The sequence below is a fragment of the Carcharodon carcharias genome, chromosome 20 (genome assembly GCF_017639515.1).
Source record: "Carcharodon carcharias isolate sCarCar2 chromosome 20, sCarCar2.pri, whole genome shotgun sequence".
Lineage (NCBI taxonomy): Eukaryota > Metazoa > Chordata > Chondrichthyes > Lamniformes > Lamnidae > Carcharodon > Carcharodon carcharias.
In genome coordinates, this window is record NC_054486.1 from 107,815,216 (window position 1) to 107,831,738 (window position 16,523).

At 45.7% G+C, this 16,523-nt stretch overlaps 1 protein-coding gene across 2 annotated transcripts in view; it reads right to left on the reverse strand.

Annotated features, from left to right (window-relative positions):
- Positions 1-16,296, reverse strand: part of LOC121292401 (calmin-like) — an 84,868-nt gene extending 68,572 nt beyond the window's left edge. The window contains exon 1 of one of the 2 annotated variants that reach the window (XM_041214260.1): positions 15,874-16,296. In XM_041214260.1, coding sequence (XP_041070194.1) covers positions 15,874-15,955 — 82 coding nt within the window. In that variant the 5' untranslated portion in view covers positions 15,956-16,296. Of the gene's footprint in view, positions 1-14,424; positions 14,646-15,873 lie in introns of those variants that run through there. The other variant, XM_041214261.1, reaches the window with a different exon arrangement.
- Positions 16,297-16,523: the final 227 nt, after the last annotated feature.

Genomic DNA, 16,523 nt, shown 5'->3' on the forward strand with positions numbered 1-16,523 from the left:
CCGCCAGCAAGCCATCGCTTCCGGGAGTTTTACTCTTCTCAAAGGACTCAAGGGCCTCAGTCAGGTCGTCAGGAGTTAGCGGTTTGTCCAGGCTCTCCCGTGTACTGTCATCTAAGCCCTCCATGATAGAGGACAGGAAGGACTGGGAGGCCATGCTGTCTGTGGGCTTCACGTCATACAACCCGGCATAAAAGGATATGCTGATCCTCAAAATGTCGGACTGCGATAACTTTACAGAGCTGTGTTCTTCCTTCAGGCTGCTGATCACAGGGCTCTCTCTGTGTACCTTTTGGAAGAAGAAACGTGAGCATGTCTCATCCTGCTCCACGGAGCAGACTCTGGACCGAAAGATGATATTGGAGTACTCCGAGGCAAAGAGTGAGGATTGCTGGCTCTTCACCTCTTGGAGTTTCTCCTTGACATTGACCCCCATTGACTGCAGCCGGAGCAGATTCTGCATGTTCTTCTGGAGTCGGGACATTTCCCTCTGTTCCTTTCTAGCTTTCTGAGTGCCTTTGAGGATGAAAAACCTCTTGATGTTTCCCTTGATCGCTTCCCACCAGTGTGTCAGGGACTCAAAGTGGGGTTTCACGGTTCTCCAACCTTTGTAATCCCTCGAGCTCCTCAATGTTCTCTGGGGTCAGCAGTTGCACATTTAGCTTCCGTGCCCCCCTGCCTACCCTCTGGTCTTCCTCTAAGTGACAGTCAGCCAGTAGGAGGCAGTGGTCAGAAAAGAATACCGGCTTGATGTCAGTGGATCTGACTGCGAATGTGTGGGACACAAACAGGAAATCTATCCTGGAACAGATGGACCTGACTGGCCACGACCAGGTGTATCTACGCTGCGCTCCGTCTGCAGGGTTGCTGAAGACGTCATGCAGCTTGGCATCCTTTACTGTTTCCCATCAGGGATCTGGACGTAGCGTTCGATCTGCTTTCGGCCCTGCCGGATCATCCAGCCGCATCGATGATGCAGTTGAAGTCACCACCCAGAATGACCGGCCTGGAGGTCGCCAGCAGCAGTGGGAGCTGCTGAAAAACCTCCAGCCGCTCGGCCCCTTGTGACAGGGCGTAGACGTTAATTAACCGGAGTGGAGCATTCTTGTACATTACGTCTGCCACAAGGAGGCGCTCGCCCACCACCTCCTTAACCTGGGAGACGGTGAAGCTGCCTCCCCGCAGCAGAATCCCCAGGCCGGAGGAACGAGAGTCGTTTCCTCCCGACCAGATCGATGGCCCATGGGATCACCATCATGACCATTGCCTGTAGGAGCTGAGGTGCGGTATCACACACTCCTGTAGAAACAGCAGGTCAGCTTTGACCTTGGCAAGGTAGCCCAAGGTCGCAACACATCGTGTAGTAGATTTAATGCTATGCACATTTATGGATACAATCTTTACACCCATTTTAAAGCATTTAGTCTCTTACCAAACCTGTTGTCTCTGAGAGTCCCAGACCTTTGGTCTGCTCCTGCATACCCATAGTGTTCACAAATTGCCTCACTTTGGATGGGCTGAGGAAACTCCATTGGCGCCACATGACCAGACTTGCCGTATGAATGACAAAGTTTGGGCTGCCCAGCGTAGATAAGGTAGCCACAGTTTCCCCCAATAGGGATGCTGGAAGGAGGGTGGACGATGGCTCCCTTACCATCCATCGGTCTTGAGCGTGACCGTTACCTGGCGTTTGCATGTCCAAATCCCGACGGCGTCTCTAACCTCGGTGCAGCTCCCAACATTGTCGACGTACCTGGCGAGGAAGGTGAATACGTCGGTGACAGGGACGTGGGGGTTGTAGAGATCCACTGTCACCACACGGTCCCATTGCAATGGCAGAGCAAAGAGCAGCTCCACCGTCAGGACCTTCATCTCCGGCTGGTCCCTCTTCTCCTCGAACACCTTCAGGAACTTGACTCAAGCTGCCACATGCTTGAAAGTCACGTCGAAACATCCAGCGCTGGAGAAGTCTTGCAGGGAGTAGATCTCCTCCGCTTCAAATCCACACGCCTTACAACAGGATCCGCTTGATAAAGATGACCCAATCCATGGGTGCTCCTCCTTCGCTGTCCTTCACCGTCACCATGGTGTTATGTACCCCATGGTGTGGGGCTCGACTGGTTATAGCCATCGCTTCACAACCACACTTGATCTTAGCCAAAAGGCTGAGAAGCGATCGTAATTTGTCTTGGAATATATGTGTGATAGTTGCCCTGACAGCTAAATAGCTAATTAATTCAGGCATTAAGAGCCTTCATGCAGCATGGTACTGAAGTCTCATCTTGGTCAGACTGGGTATAAGTGGTTGTCCACTGTGCCAGCTCACCCAAGTGTTCATCATGCAGGACTCTATCTTGACAGTGAACGCTGATGGGCTACTTCAGCTGCAAAAAATATTCACAGCTGAGCTTGGTCCTGTCCTCACTGGAGGCTCAAGCACACACGTGTTCCCAGCAGAAACCGCATGCCACAAGTTGAGCACTTTGCTCACCAGCACTAGCATTCCTCACCTTAATGATTACATACTAATTGGTGAATTAAAATGAGTCATGGTTGAGTTATTTCTGGATTACCAACAAGGATTTGAGAAATGAAGATTTAAAACATTAAAGCAGCTCAAAGCTGAAATATGTTCAAGCAGTTTCAACTGAGTGATTGTGATCCCTGCTTTTCCTAATTTTCCTAATCTCTACACGAATTGACAGTTTCACTCAAAGGTCATGTAATGACAGTGAAAATAAAAGACTTGTATTTACATGATAATTTATCACTTCCCTGAATAATCAGTTAATCTCTGTTTAGTCTTGTTAGCTGAGGGAAGAATGTTGGTTTGAACACAGGAAAATCCTTAGCTCTTTACAAACAATGCCCTTAAACACATTGGTTTGAACAAAACAGGGAGTTTTAATCTGTACTTTACCACCCTATACCTACCTGACTTTGGAGTGCTCAACACTGACAATGGTTGTAGGAGGGGTGGGGTGGAGGGTGAAACTGGTCTTCAGTAAAAGCATTAATGAGTGATAGAGAATTGGCAGCCCACTTAACATCCCCATCCCGCCCAATTGGACTTCAATGGAAATGAAGATTTGCTTCTAAACTAAAATCAGTTTCACCTTCCCTGGGGTGCCTGAAACTCCTGAACTTCGATGAATACAAAAAGATACATTTGCATTTATTTTACAAAAACATTACTCAAATCAACATGAGCACAGAGGGTGGGTTCAACATGAGCACACTCTGATACAGAGCATACAGACACACCCTCCCTGAACTCAATCATTAAAAAAAAACTACAAAAATAAAGTTTTTAAAAAATTCATTCATGGGATGTGGGCTTCGCTGGCTGGGCCAGCATTTATTGCCCATCCATAATTGCCCTTGAGAAGGTGGTGGTGAGCTGCCTTCTTGAACCGCTGCAGTCCATGTGGTGTAGGTACACCCACAGTGCTGTTAGGGAGGGAGTTCCAGGATTTTGACCCAGTGACAGTGAAGGAACGGCGATATATTTCCAAGTCATTGTCTAAAACATCAGTGACTGGCAGCATCAAATCAAATTGTCCAGCCCATCTGTACCTATCACAGTGATGTACACAATCTAACCATCAACAATTCTCAAACATTCACAACAACAGGCCAATTTTCAACTGCAATGACATTTCAATGGCCTACTCTTTAATGTGCAATAAAATGTACCTAGGCCGGGATTTTCCGTGCCCACCAGCGTCGGAGTTGTTCTGTGGCCTGAGAGGACAATATGGCGCAATGGTGAGAAACTGGTTTGCGGTTGCCTGCTCCACCCGCCGATGGTAGGCTGTGTTTCCCGCCATTGGGCATCGGGAACCTCATTGTAATACACCAGCATATCATTATAAGGCCAGCCTGCCAGACTCATCACTCCCCTGCTGGATTGTCCGCCCACATCAACGGGAAACACATCAGCTGGTGTGTGTCACAACAGCACATAAGTGACGTGCACCTGGCGGGCTTCACTTTGCTCGGGACTTCAAGGTTTGTTTACCCGCCTTGCTTCGATTAACACTCGTAGTCATCAGCGCCAGGCTTCACAGACAGCACCACATCACTTTTAGGGAGGCTCATCAGGTAGTTCTCTACCTACCAGACCAGCCACATGGCTGCAGGCCAATGTCTTGCTTGTGGAAGAGGGAGAGGTGGCCTAAGGCAAGGGAAGAAGCTGTAGGACGAGGGCTGTACTGGGGAAGGAGGGTATCCCAGGGTATGTGTGGGGGCACATGTTGTTCTGTGCAAGTGGCCTAAAGATGGTGAGGAGTGTGGAGGCAGCCTCCAGAGGAGATGAGGCCAGATGGAGATGTGAGGGTGTGTGTGTGAGAATGGGTGGTGATGTCCCTTGAGCTGGCAGTGAGTGAAATGCCAGTGAATGTGTGATAGGCTTGAGTGTGAGAGCTTAGAGTGATGGGATGGTTGCCATACCCTGGCTGCATGGATGAGATCATTCATCTTCTATCTGCATTGAATAGCCAACCTCTTCTGTGCAGCATTGGCACTGATCACCACTGCCAACACATACCAAGCTGGAGTGGTAATGTAGCTGCCTCTCCTGCGGCCAGAGCGGGGGGTAGAGGACATCACAGTTGGCCTCTATGGCATCCAAAAGGCGCTCGAGGGTTGCAGTCTTCTTGCCTTTGTCTTCTTTGCTGCAGTCCTGTGCTGGAAGCACCGAGCGCAGCTGTACTTTAAATGTGGTGCCTGGCGTGATGAAGCGGCGAGGTGATGGCATGGTGGGCGAATGAAAACGTCGTGTTCCCCAGGAATGCATAAGTGATGCAGCGGGTTTGGGATGATACGGCATGAAAACCTGCCTTTGTGACTGGTGGATAAAATGTCGCTTTGCTCACTCGCTACCGCACTTAGTGCAAATCTGGGACAATTCCGCCCCTAGCTTCATTATAAAAAGAGTTCTCTTCCCCATTAGCACTTTCTGAAGAGGAAAGAGCTAATAAAATCACTGCACAACAATGAACAAAACAATCTGAATGCTGGACTATAAAGCAAAACAGTTGAGTACAAATCACAGGAAGCAAGTTCAAACTGTAACATTACAGATTTTTAACATCAACGTTTACTGATTTCCACTGAAACTCTTCAGGGTTTCTTTTTGGGTAGTAATGAAAGAGAATTGTATTTCTATAGCACCTTTCGCAGTCTCAGAAGACGCCAAAGATCTTTAAGCCAATGCAATACTTCTTAAAGTGTCATCACTGTGGTAATATGGGAGATCAGTAAAAGCTGATTTTCCTCTAAATTTGTGAAAAGAGCGTGGATTTTCCATCTTGTTTTGTGAAAGCTCAGGCCTCGCTATGTGTGCATTTTAGGATGCACATTAAAGTACCTTGTTATCAAGTACAGCTGGGTTATGGAGAAATAAAAGTAACTGCATGCAATTACCAATTCTATTCTTGCCCTCTGCAGAGTATCTCACAATAGATCTTTAATAAAGTCTCAACAAGTGCATTTCGTTCATTGCTAGATTTTGCAAGCACATTATAATTTCAGGATGGTTAAAGAACTGACAGAAATGTTTTCTACTGGTACAAATAGTAGAGCTAGATAATAATCGAGATACTGGAAAAACCTGAAGAGAGGGGAATTGCTGGAAATAGACAGGTCATCTAATGGATAACAGGACAAAAAGGACCAATTACACATATATACCCAAGGACAAGAACACAAACAGGAATAGACCATACCGCCCAAGTTTGTTTCATCATTCAATAAGATCATGGCTGACCTTGGACTTCAACTCGATTTTCCCAGAAGTACATCCAAATCCACATGGCCTCAATTGCTATTCAGGTGACTGTATAAAATGGGCAACAGGCCTCCTACATATAATAAAGAGGTGCCTAGACATCGATTGATGGAGACCTTCCAGACATCAGGCAGCTAAAAGGTGAGCCAGCAGTCTAACCAGTTGCTGCCAATATATATGTAATTTCTTCCATTAAATTTTATCTTCAGGAGGTGGTGTTCCACGTAGCTCCGTAGCACTCCTGAGGGTTGCTGCTGCCCACAACAGCCCAGGCCATGCCCCAATCTCCCACACCTCCTACACTGTTCCAGCTCCTCCCTTCTTTGCACCTCTCCCACTTTCCTCAGCATTACTCCTCCGACAGTGCTGTACTCTCAGTCCCAGCCCATCTGACAATGCAGCACTGCGTCTATACTGCCCTTTTGACAGTGCAGTGTTCCCTCAGTACCACACTGGAATGTCATTCTAGATTATGGGGTTGAAGCTCTGCAGGGAATCTTCCAACTGACCACTTCAAAAAATCCACAGAAGTTCAACCTTGATGTTTCCAAGTCCTGGCATTGAGTTGAATGACAATCTGCTTTCACAGGAGATGAATTACTGACTTAGCCAAGCTAACGAAATGGAATACTGGAATTTATATTTTAAAAAGACTTTTAAGGACATGATTGCAGATTGCATCATTACAACTGTATTCATCACCTTAAACATCTATTCTTTCCAACACCAGTGCATGTGTACCATCCACAAGATGCATTGCAGCAGCTTGCCAAGGCTCTTTCGACAGCACCTTTGAAACCTGTGATCTCCACTATCTTGAAGAACAAGGTCGTCAGATGCTTGGGAGTGCCACCATCTGCAAGTCCTTCTCAATATCAGACACCATCCCGACTTGTAACTATATTGCTGCTACTTCAAAGTTGCTGGATCAAAATCCTGCAACTCCCTCCCTAACATGACTGTACACGATCTGCACATGGACTGTAATGGTTCAAGACAGCGGCTCACCACCATCTCCTAGGGATGGGCAATAAATGTTGGCCTTGCTAACAACTTACATATGCCAAGAATGAATGTAAAAAAAACTTCCAAACTATCGTGATTTAACACATCAAAACAAGAGCTTACAACAAACATTTCCCTGCTTATTAAACTGAGGGGTGTTAGTGCATATTAAGCACCCAGTTATCAGCATCAAGAGCTCCAAGGCCAATATCCATGGCTTGAAGTGGAGCGAGGGGCGCACTACCTCTCTCCTCCACAACAACTCGCCTCAACCACAAATTCTGAAGAGCACCTGATTGGTTTAGTGAGTCATCCTTCACTTCTCCCAAGATCTAGTTTAGAGCCAAATTCACTGGTACAGTCCCAGCCACGCTGGAAGCAGGGATTCACAATGGGCTTGGAGTGGTGATTCTGCCCAGATTCACCCTTCTCTCCAAGAGGATAAACCAGCCTAAAATGACTGGATGTCAGAGTCAAATGATTGCACCATATCTATAAAGATGAGGCCTGATAAACTTCTTGCCTTATGGTTGTGTGTAACTGTGTCAGATTTAATGCCTCCTTTTGTGCAATGTACAGTAAACCCTTCAGTGTGATTGTTTATTGTTGCAACTACCATACTGCCTCAGCCAGCACTCCCTTAGTTACCCAACTACCCACACCCTTTAACAGTAACACCCTTTGCCTCCACATGATGTTTTCAGTGTTATGTTTCACCTAGATATTCATAGTTTGTAAAAGACACTCCCTGCCTGAAGATGTTAATTACTTAGTAGATCAGGATGTGATAGTCCAAACAAAATTGAGCAGATTGGGCAGATTGAGGAGACATTAAGAGATGAGCCAGTATAAATTCTCTTGATAATTGTGAAAGGACAGTCGATGAATGGTTCTGAATCATACAGATCAGGAAGGTATTAGATTTGATCTATACTACATTAGTTGGGATGGGAGTAGACAGATTACAGTGCACCTAGCTTGTGTGTGTTGTCACCTGCTTGTCTGCCAACTTCAAAAAAATAGATTAGCTAAAACTGATTGAAGGTATAAAGAAATCAGTCAACATCTGTCTTCACAAGAAATTTGATTTAATTCTGCAATTATGCATGACTAATATTTATGTTTCACAGTTAGACATTAGGAACTTCTATTTTGTGCTGCTGCTCAGCACCTGCGATGTGTGGTCGTCATTTCACAGAACATAGAATCACTTGGGTATTTAATTTATATGAGTCAATAAGTTAGCAGGAGACAGTAAGTAGAACAGTACAAACAGCAAGAAATAAGTTTTTATTAAAAAAATAAGGGTAGCTGGGGTATAAGGGTAGCATTTGTTTGAGAGTTTCCTTTAGGAAAGGAAAGATGCTGCTCTATCCAAATAAAAATGAGCTGGACAACAGAATATTAAGATCAGGCTATTATTCCCATGTGCAAATCCTACCAGGGCTCATTGTAAAATCATATGCAATAAATCTGTTCATTTTCAGGCTAATACTAAAAAATACAGGGAAGCTGATGGATTCTCATTAATGACCAACTAATGTTCCTCACAGAAGGAAGCCTGCCACCTCATACTCAATCTGGCCTATCCATGACTCAAAATTCTTCTCAGTCAATGCAGCCCACATCCCAAGGGAAAAAAATAAAGAATCTTTTAAAAAATAAAAATTTTGCTTTCCCAGTGAATCATGAGTAAATGGATGAGTCTTGGCCATGGTGCTGCCTCCCCAGGTCAATCAACCTGTTGTCGCTACTCACGTACGAAAAACAAATGGGACAGCTGTTCCCCCAACACCACTGCAGCCCCTCTCCAACACCCCAGCACCAGTGTCTACTGGAGACAAAGGGAAAAATTGGACATAGAACCAGAAGGGATGAGCAGAAAAAGTTCATGCAACGTTTTACTTGTTAGGATCAGCCTTGGCTTAGTGAGTAGCACTATCACTTCTAAGTCAGAAGGTATGTGGTTTCAAGTCCCATTCCAAAGACTCCAGCACAAAATCTAGCCTGACACTTCCAGTGCAGTACTGGAGGAGCACTGCACTATCAAAGATGCCATATTTCTAAAGTTAAACTGAGGAAAACTGCCCTCTCAGATGGGCATAAAAAACAACAGCATTATTTTGAAGAAGAACAGAGGAGTTCCCCCAAACCCTTCGCCTGACACAGAGCACATCTACAAGACTTGCACTTGTATAGCGCTTAACTTTGGAACAATCTCCAAACATTCCAAAGCTCATTAGAGCTAGCACTTTTGAATTGTCACCATTGTTGTCGGAAACATGGTATGTTGTTTTTGTAATGTTGATTGAGGGATAAGTATTAGCCAGGACACCAGGGGGAACTCCTCTGCTCTTCTTCAAAATAGTGCTGTTGTTTTTTGACAATCTCCTGTGAGTCCAAGTTTTCCTCGATTTAACTTCTGAAATATGGCATCTCTGACAGTGCAGCACTCCTTCAGTACTGCACTGGAGGTGTCAGGTTAGAGTTTGTGCTCAAGTCTCAGGGGTGGGTCTTGAAACCACATACGTTTTGACTTAGAGGTGATAGGGCTACTCACTAAGCCAAGGCTAGCACCTAACAAGAAAAACATTGCAAAAGACATGAACTTTTTCTGCCTTTATATATAATCATGACCTACTTTGCTGGATGCTAGAGCCCAGGTCTCCTCTTTCTCCCCAGTTGGTGCCAAGTTACATTGATTAGCTCCAGTATTTACATTTTTCTACCTTCTAATTTATAAGTGAGCCACTCGGATTCAAAACAGGGATTGAAATTTAAAGTGACAAAGCATCTTTGGTCATAAGAGCCCCATTAGCTTCCAAAAGAAAAGCATAATTTACAAAAAGGCCCGTGGGATGAAAGAATCTCACACCATTTAGCTGGAGTCAAAGGCTTAAACTTCAAGGGGGTAGTCTGCTACAGAAGTCATGACTACCCATAGCTCCCCTGAACACCCCACCTGCAAAAAAGTGTTCTCTATTTTTTACCCCCACTATCAATATGCATTCTGTAATTGTAGCATCATGAAGGTCGTTTGTGGTAACGTTACTGGAGTAATGATCCAGAAGTCTGGACTAGTAATCCAGAGAACGTGAGTTTAAACTCTACAATGAGTAGTTTGAGAATTTCAATTCAGTTAAAGAAAAAGATCTGGAAATAAAAAAGTTGGTCATAAAAACCTAACTGGTTCCCTAATGTCCTTCAGGAACAGAATCCTTCACCCCTGTCTCAATCTGAATCTATAAATGACTCTAGTCCACACACCAAGATGGTTCGCACTTAACTCTGAAGTGGCCCAGCAAGATTCGCAGTTGGAAGGCTGATTACCACCAACTTCTCAGGGGAACTAGGGATAGGCAATAAATGCAGGCTTTGGCAGTGACACCATGACCCAAGAACAAGGTAAAAATTGGCATCTGATGACAAAAGATGTTTTGGTAAAAAACAAACCTGCTTTTTTCCTCCTAAAGCCAACATCTACAGTCAACAGAGAGATTGTGGGTGAATACCTTGGCAAACAGGCCCAATCTCTTTGACGTCCAGAGTTTTCAATAACCTTGTTGACGTTTTGCTCTTCCAATTTTGTTTCATTCTCTACTGAAGGCATCACCTCTTATTTCCAGTACTTTGGGTGATGAGCTCAGGCAGCAAAATGAATGGGATATTGCACTACAGCAGGCATCACTACTGAATCAGGCACCATGCAGACCTGACACATGTACTTTTAGAGGGAAGTCACAGAATAGTGATTGGAAACAATTCATGATTATTTTTCCTTTCTTTAATCCAGAGCATGGACAAGATCAAATTGTGCTCCTTCCCCATTGTATAACCACCTGACTTGAATCCACAGTGGCAGCCGATATTGTCCAAGCTATTCTTCTGTACCCTGTGATAGAATCCATGCTATAGAGTGCAGAAAGATATCAACAGACTGGTCAGGTAGGCCAAAAAGGGGCAAATGGAATTTAACCTGGACAAGTGCGAGGTAATACATTGGGAAAGGCTAATGAGGAAAAGGAGCACATAATAAATGGCAGGATATTAAGAAGAGTAGAGGAACACAGAAACCTTGGAGTGTATGTCCACAGTTCCCTGAAGGTACAGGTAAACAAGGTGTTTAAGGCGGCATTCAGGCTCCTTTCCTTTATTGGCCAAAGCATAGAATATAAGAATAGGGAAGGTACAATAGAACTGTATAAAACACTAGTTTAACCACAGCTAGAGTATTACATGCAGTTCTGGTCACTGCATTACAGGAAGGATGTGATCACACTAGAGAGACCGCAGAGGAGGTTTATGAGAATGTTGCCTGGAATGTAGGGTTTTAGCTTTGAGAAAAGAATGAATTGTTTTCTTTGGAACAGAGGATGCTGAGGGAAGGTTTAATTGAGGTGTATAAAGTTATGAGAAGCCCCTTGTTCCCTTTAGCAGAGAGATCAATAACTGAGGGTATAGATTTAAAATAATTGGTAGAAAATTATTGGGGAGTTGATGAGAATTCTTTTCATCCAGAGGATGTTGAGCATCTGGAACTCACTACCTAATACAGCAATAGATGCAAAAACCCTCAGTGAATGCAAGAAAGAGTGCAAGCGGGAGACAGTGAGTGACAGAGGCAGTTAATAAATATGACATCAGTGAAGACAGTTCCTGTCTGAAATTTGGAAGGATGCATTTCAAGCTCAAGGGGCTGAATGGCCTTCTCCTGTTCCAGTGCAGTTAGCAGAAGGAAATGCAGTAAATATACAATATGTTCTGTCAATCTAAGATTTCCAGCCACTAAGCTGCACCTGCTTCTGAAAGTCTCTCTTAGATAAAAGCAAAAAACTGCAGATGCTGGAAATCCAAAACAAGAACAAAAATACCTGGAAAAACTCAGCAGGTCTGGCAGCATCTGCGGAGAGGAACACAGTTAACGTTTCAAGTCCGAATGACCCTTCAACAGAACTAAGTAAAAATAGAAGAGAGGTGAAATATAAGCTGGTTTAAGGGGGGGGTGGTGGGACAAGTAGAGCTGGATGTCTCTTAATGTCTCTCTTAGATGTCTGCTTGGAGGTTTGAACTTTTTACACAGAACTATAAACACTAGAATTAACCATCCCTCAATGAATCATTCTTTACATTTGACAATGAACAATCTGTAACTTGTCCTCTAGGAACCAGCACAATGTTTTTCTATGCTTGGAGCAACTTCCAAGGTTTATTTTGTGCTACAGTTCATTGGACAGCCCACTAATAATGCATCACCAAAAATTCGGAGGACATCATTTTCTTTTTGCTGCCAGAGGACATTGGGGGAAAAAAACATTGACATATCATCTGCATTGGAACTGAATGCCAATGTGGCCTTGCAAAACTCTCTGCTCAAACCACTTATTTTGTACCTCTCTAGAAGCAGGACAGGACCAGGCACACTGCATTTCTAAATAAGTTAGCACCATCTTGCCCTCCCAGTGACAGTATGCTCACGGTCAACCAGCCTTTTTCCCCCAAATTGCCCTGTCCCTGTCCATCTTCTAGCTCTTTTCCCCATTAACTCTAGGTTGCTCAGGGCTCTGTCCTTTCTCCCACTCTGTTCCTTATTTTTCTACTGATTGTTTCTTCTCACATTCTTTCACTGATAAATCCATTCAGCATTCAGCAATTCTCTTTAGCACACATTCCCTAGGTAAAGGAAACCTTCATTCCTTCCGCTATGGAAAGGCTGAGCTGCACCACCTAGATTTCCTCCCCACTCTTGAACCAGGCTTTTTTTTTCAATACACAACTCCCTCTTCTTACCGTTTTCACTCCCTCCTTAGTTATCCTTCATCAATTTCTATTCTTGGCTGATTTCTTTCGATCCAAGTGGAACAACCACATTTCCTCTGGTAAAGCAGTCTCCAAGTAGCTTAGTTAACTATTTCATTCCAAATATTTATGTCTTCCTCAACAACTCTATAAAATTCAAATCTGTGTATGACTTGAAAGCTACTACCATACCCAAAGAGGCTCTTTTAGCTCTGTCTTTCTCTCAACATCTTGACAGGTTTCAAAGAAAACTTTGTTTGATAAGAGATCCCACTGTCTCATCTTCTCCATCTCTCTGTTGTAGCCTTATCTATACTAATGTGGCTCATAATTTAAGACACCACCAAATTTGGAAAGAATATCAGAGGAAGAGATGGAAATCAGAAACTAGCATCGTCAAACACAAACTGCGCTAAAGGAGGACTGACGAAAATAAGGATTTCCAGTTTTGAGGTCCTGGGATAGAATGAGTTAGACTAGGTGATGTGTTTTATTTATTACTCATTCATAGGTTGTGGGCATCACTGGCAAAGCCAACAATTATTGCCCATCCCTAATTGCCCTCCAGAAGATGGTGATGAACCACCTTATTGGCAACTGAGTGGTTTGCTAAGCTATATCAGATATAACCACATTACTGAGACCATGCAGGCACAGCAGATTTTCTTCCCTAAGGAAAAGCAGATGGATTTTTTTTTTTTACACAGTAGTTTCATGGTCACCATTACTAATATCTGCTTTTAATATTCCAGATTTATTTAATTAACTGAATGTAATTTCCTCAGATGCCATAGTAGGTTTGAATTCATGTCACCAGGTCTATAGCTCAAATCTCTGGATTACTAAACCACTAACATAATCACTAAGCTACCATCCCGCAGCTGATGCTGCAATGAGTCTAAACTGAACACAAGGAGGAGGAAGGGTATGCATAATGGAATACTTGAAGTTCGGAAGGTACAAGAGAGGAAAGATGTGAGCAACACTGACCATATCAGGATGAATAAAAGAGAGGGTGAGAAATTTATTTGATGGAGGGAGAGTCAGAGTGAGGGCAGACAAAAAGCGAGGGCAAGAGTGCGTGTGAGCAGAGAGTGAGAAATAAGACAAGGGAGACACACACACGCACACTGAGGGACAGAAAGACTGAGAGGCAGAACACGACATGAAAGGTGTGGGGGAGGGGGCAGACCAGAGGGCAGCAAGTGGTGGAGGCAAGATGGGGATGGGGGTGGGGGTGGGGATGGGGGTGGGGGTGGGGGAAGGCACGGGACGAGTGAGCGAGATGGGGGCTGAGTCTTGGCGGGGGGGCGGGGTGGCAACACTCGGGTGGGGAGGGCGAGACTTGGGGGAGGGGAAGGGGGAGAGTGAGACTGGGGGTGGGGGAGGTAGTCGGGGGAGACTTGGGGGACGGGGTGGGAGAGAGCCAGGGCGGGAGAGATGGGGAGTTTGACACAGGCGGGGGAGACAGGGACAGGGGAGAGCAAGCGACACGGGAGGGGCAAGCGACACGGGAGGGACGTGAGAGTCAGGGTGGGCAAGATGGGCGGGCGAGACTGCAAATGATAGGGCAGGTGCCAGGGAGAGAGAGAGAGAGTGCAAGAGTTTGGGAAGCAGACATACAGGAGCTGTTAGTGAATATGACACAGCAGGGAAGATAGTTCCTGCATGGATTTGCGAGGAGGCAAAACAGATCCATGGGGCTGATTGGCCTACCCTCATTGGGGTGCAGCAAGGCACAAGATTAAACACCAGGAAATGCAATGGATATCTATCAACCACAGATTTGAGGTCAGGTAACAGCTGTATTTCTACATAAGTAATATTCTTCTTACCTTAGGCTGGAACCAAAAGGACCCTGTGGAATGTTTGAAACCCTAAGGTGTGAGCCAGTCAGAAGCATAGCAAGTTTTCAATCCTGTCCTCCTCACAGACACAGGAAAGAGGGTGCGTAATATAGTCTGTGCCAACACAGACCCAGAAACATACACACACACACATATAGAGAGGCACACACAGAGACCCAGGCGCACACAGAGAGGCAGATACGGAGACCCAGGCACACACAGAGAGGCAGATACGGAGACCCAGGCACACACAGAGAGGCAGATACGGAGACCCAGGCACACACAGAGAGGCAGATACGGAGACCCAGGCACACACAGAGAGGCAGATACGGAGACCCAGGCACACACAGAGAGGCAGATACGGAGACCCAGGCACACACAGAGAGGCAGATACGGAGACCCAGGCACACGCAGAGAGGCAGATACGGAGACCCAGGCACACGCAGAGAGGCAGATACGGAGACCCAGGCACACGCAGAGAGGCAGATACGGAGACCCAGGCACACACAGAGAGGCAGATACGGAGACCCAGGCACACACAGAGAGGCAGATACGGAGACCCAGGCACACACAGAGAGGCACACACAGGGACCCAGGCACACACAGAGAGGCACACACAGGGACCCAGGCACACACAGAGAGGCACACACAGGGACCCAGGAGCACACAGAGAGGCAGATACAGAGACCCAGGCAGACACAGAGGCAGATACGGAGACCCAGGCACACACAGAGAGGCACACACAGGGACCCAGGCACACCCAGAGAGGCACACACAGGGACCCAGGCAGACACAGAGAGGCAGATACGGAGACCCAGGCACACACAGAGAGGCAGACACAGGGACCCAGGCACACACAGAGAGGCACACACAGGGACCCAGGCACACACAGAGAGGCAGATACGGAGACCCAGGCACACACAGAGAGGCAGATACGGAGACCCAGGCACACACAGAGAGGCAGATACGGAGACCCAGGCACACACAGAGAGGCAGACACGGAGACCCAGGCACACACAGAGAGGCAGACACGGAGACCCAGGCACACACAGAGAGGCAGACACAGGGACCCAAATAAACAAATACCAAAAGGTTTGTCAAAAAGTGAAACAAATGGAATTTGACTCCATCCGAAACATTCCTGAAGAAGTTCGCCCACGACTTGTAATTATTCCCACCCTATACTTAGAAATGTTTTGTGAATCTTAATTCATCAGTGGTGTTCATTTGCGAAGAGTTTTGGTTGAACTCAAAGGAGAAGGGTTACACTCCCCTTATCCGATAAGCATATGAAATAACCCGCGGTGAGAGCAGGCTTTACTCCGAGTCAGTGACGATGGTTTAATTTACTGAGACGGAGTCAAAAAGTTTTTTTTTGGCAAACTTTCTGCGTTCTGGCTCCGGAGCTCTAATATCCCAGTTACATCAGGCTCTTACCCTGGAGATTTTGCACTCTAATGTCGCTGATGTGACCGATCAGCTCCTCTCGTTGAAACCAGTCCCATTCGAGTCCTGCCATAGAGGAAAAGAAAGCCCGAGTGCCAAAGTTGCCGTTCCCGACCGTAGAATCACAGCGCCCCTTTAATCTGGGTGGGAATCGAGCAGAGAGGAAGGACTCAAGAGATCAGTGCGAAGCGCTGGGCGGAGAGAGGGAGGGATCTGACATTTACTCATGGGATAAATTGGGACGACTTCCTGGTGACGATGGGGTTTTGCCCGCCCTCTATCACCTCACAGTACCACCTGGTTAATATCCACTGGAGCAAGAATATAGACGAACCAATCACACCTATAGACAGACAGACCTTCAAACACACAGACACAATATCTACTGAATAGACTTAACCCTCAATCACAAGAAATGCTGAATATCCATTGAACACGTGCGGAAGCTACACCAACTGAACAGAGTTACTCCCAATCGCACGCACATATATTGTACACCCACTGCAGACCCCCTCAAACGCACACAAGGATACTGTAAACGCACGAACCAGGCTCACCCTCACAGATAATACAACCACTGAACACACACCCTCAAACATACACATAGATAATGTACAGACACGGATCAGCCACACCCACAA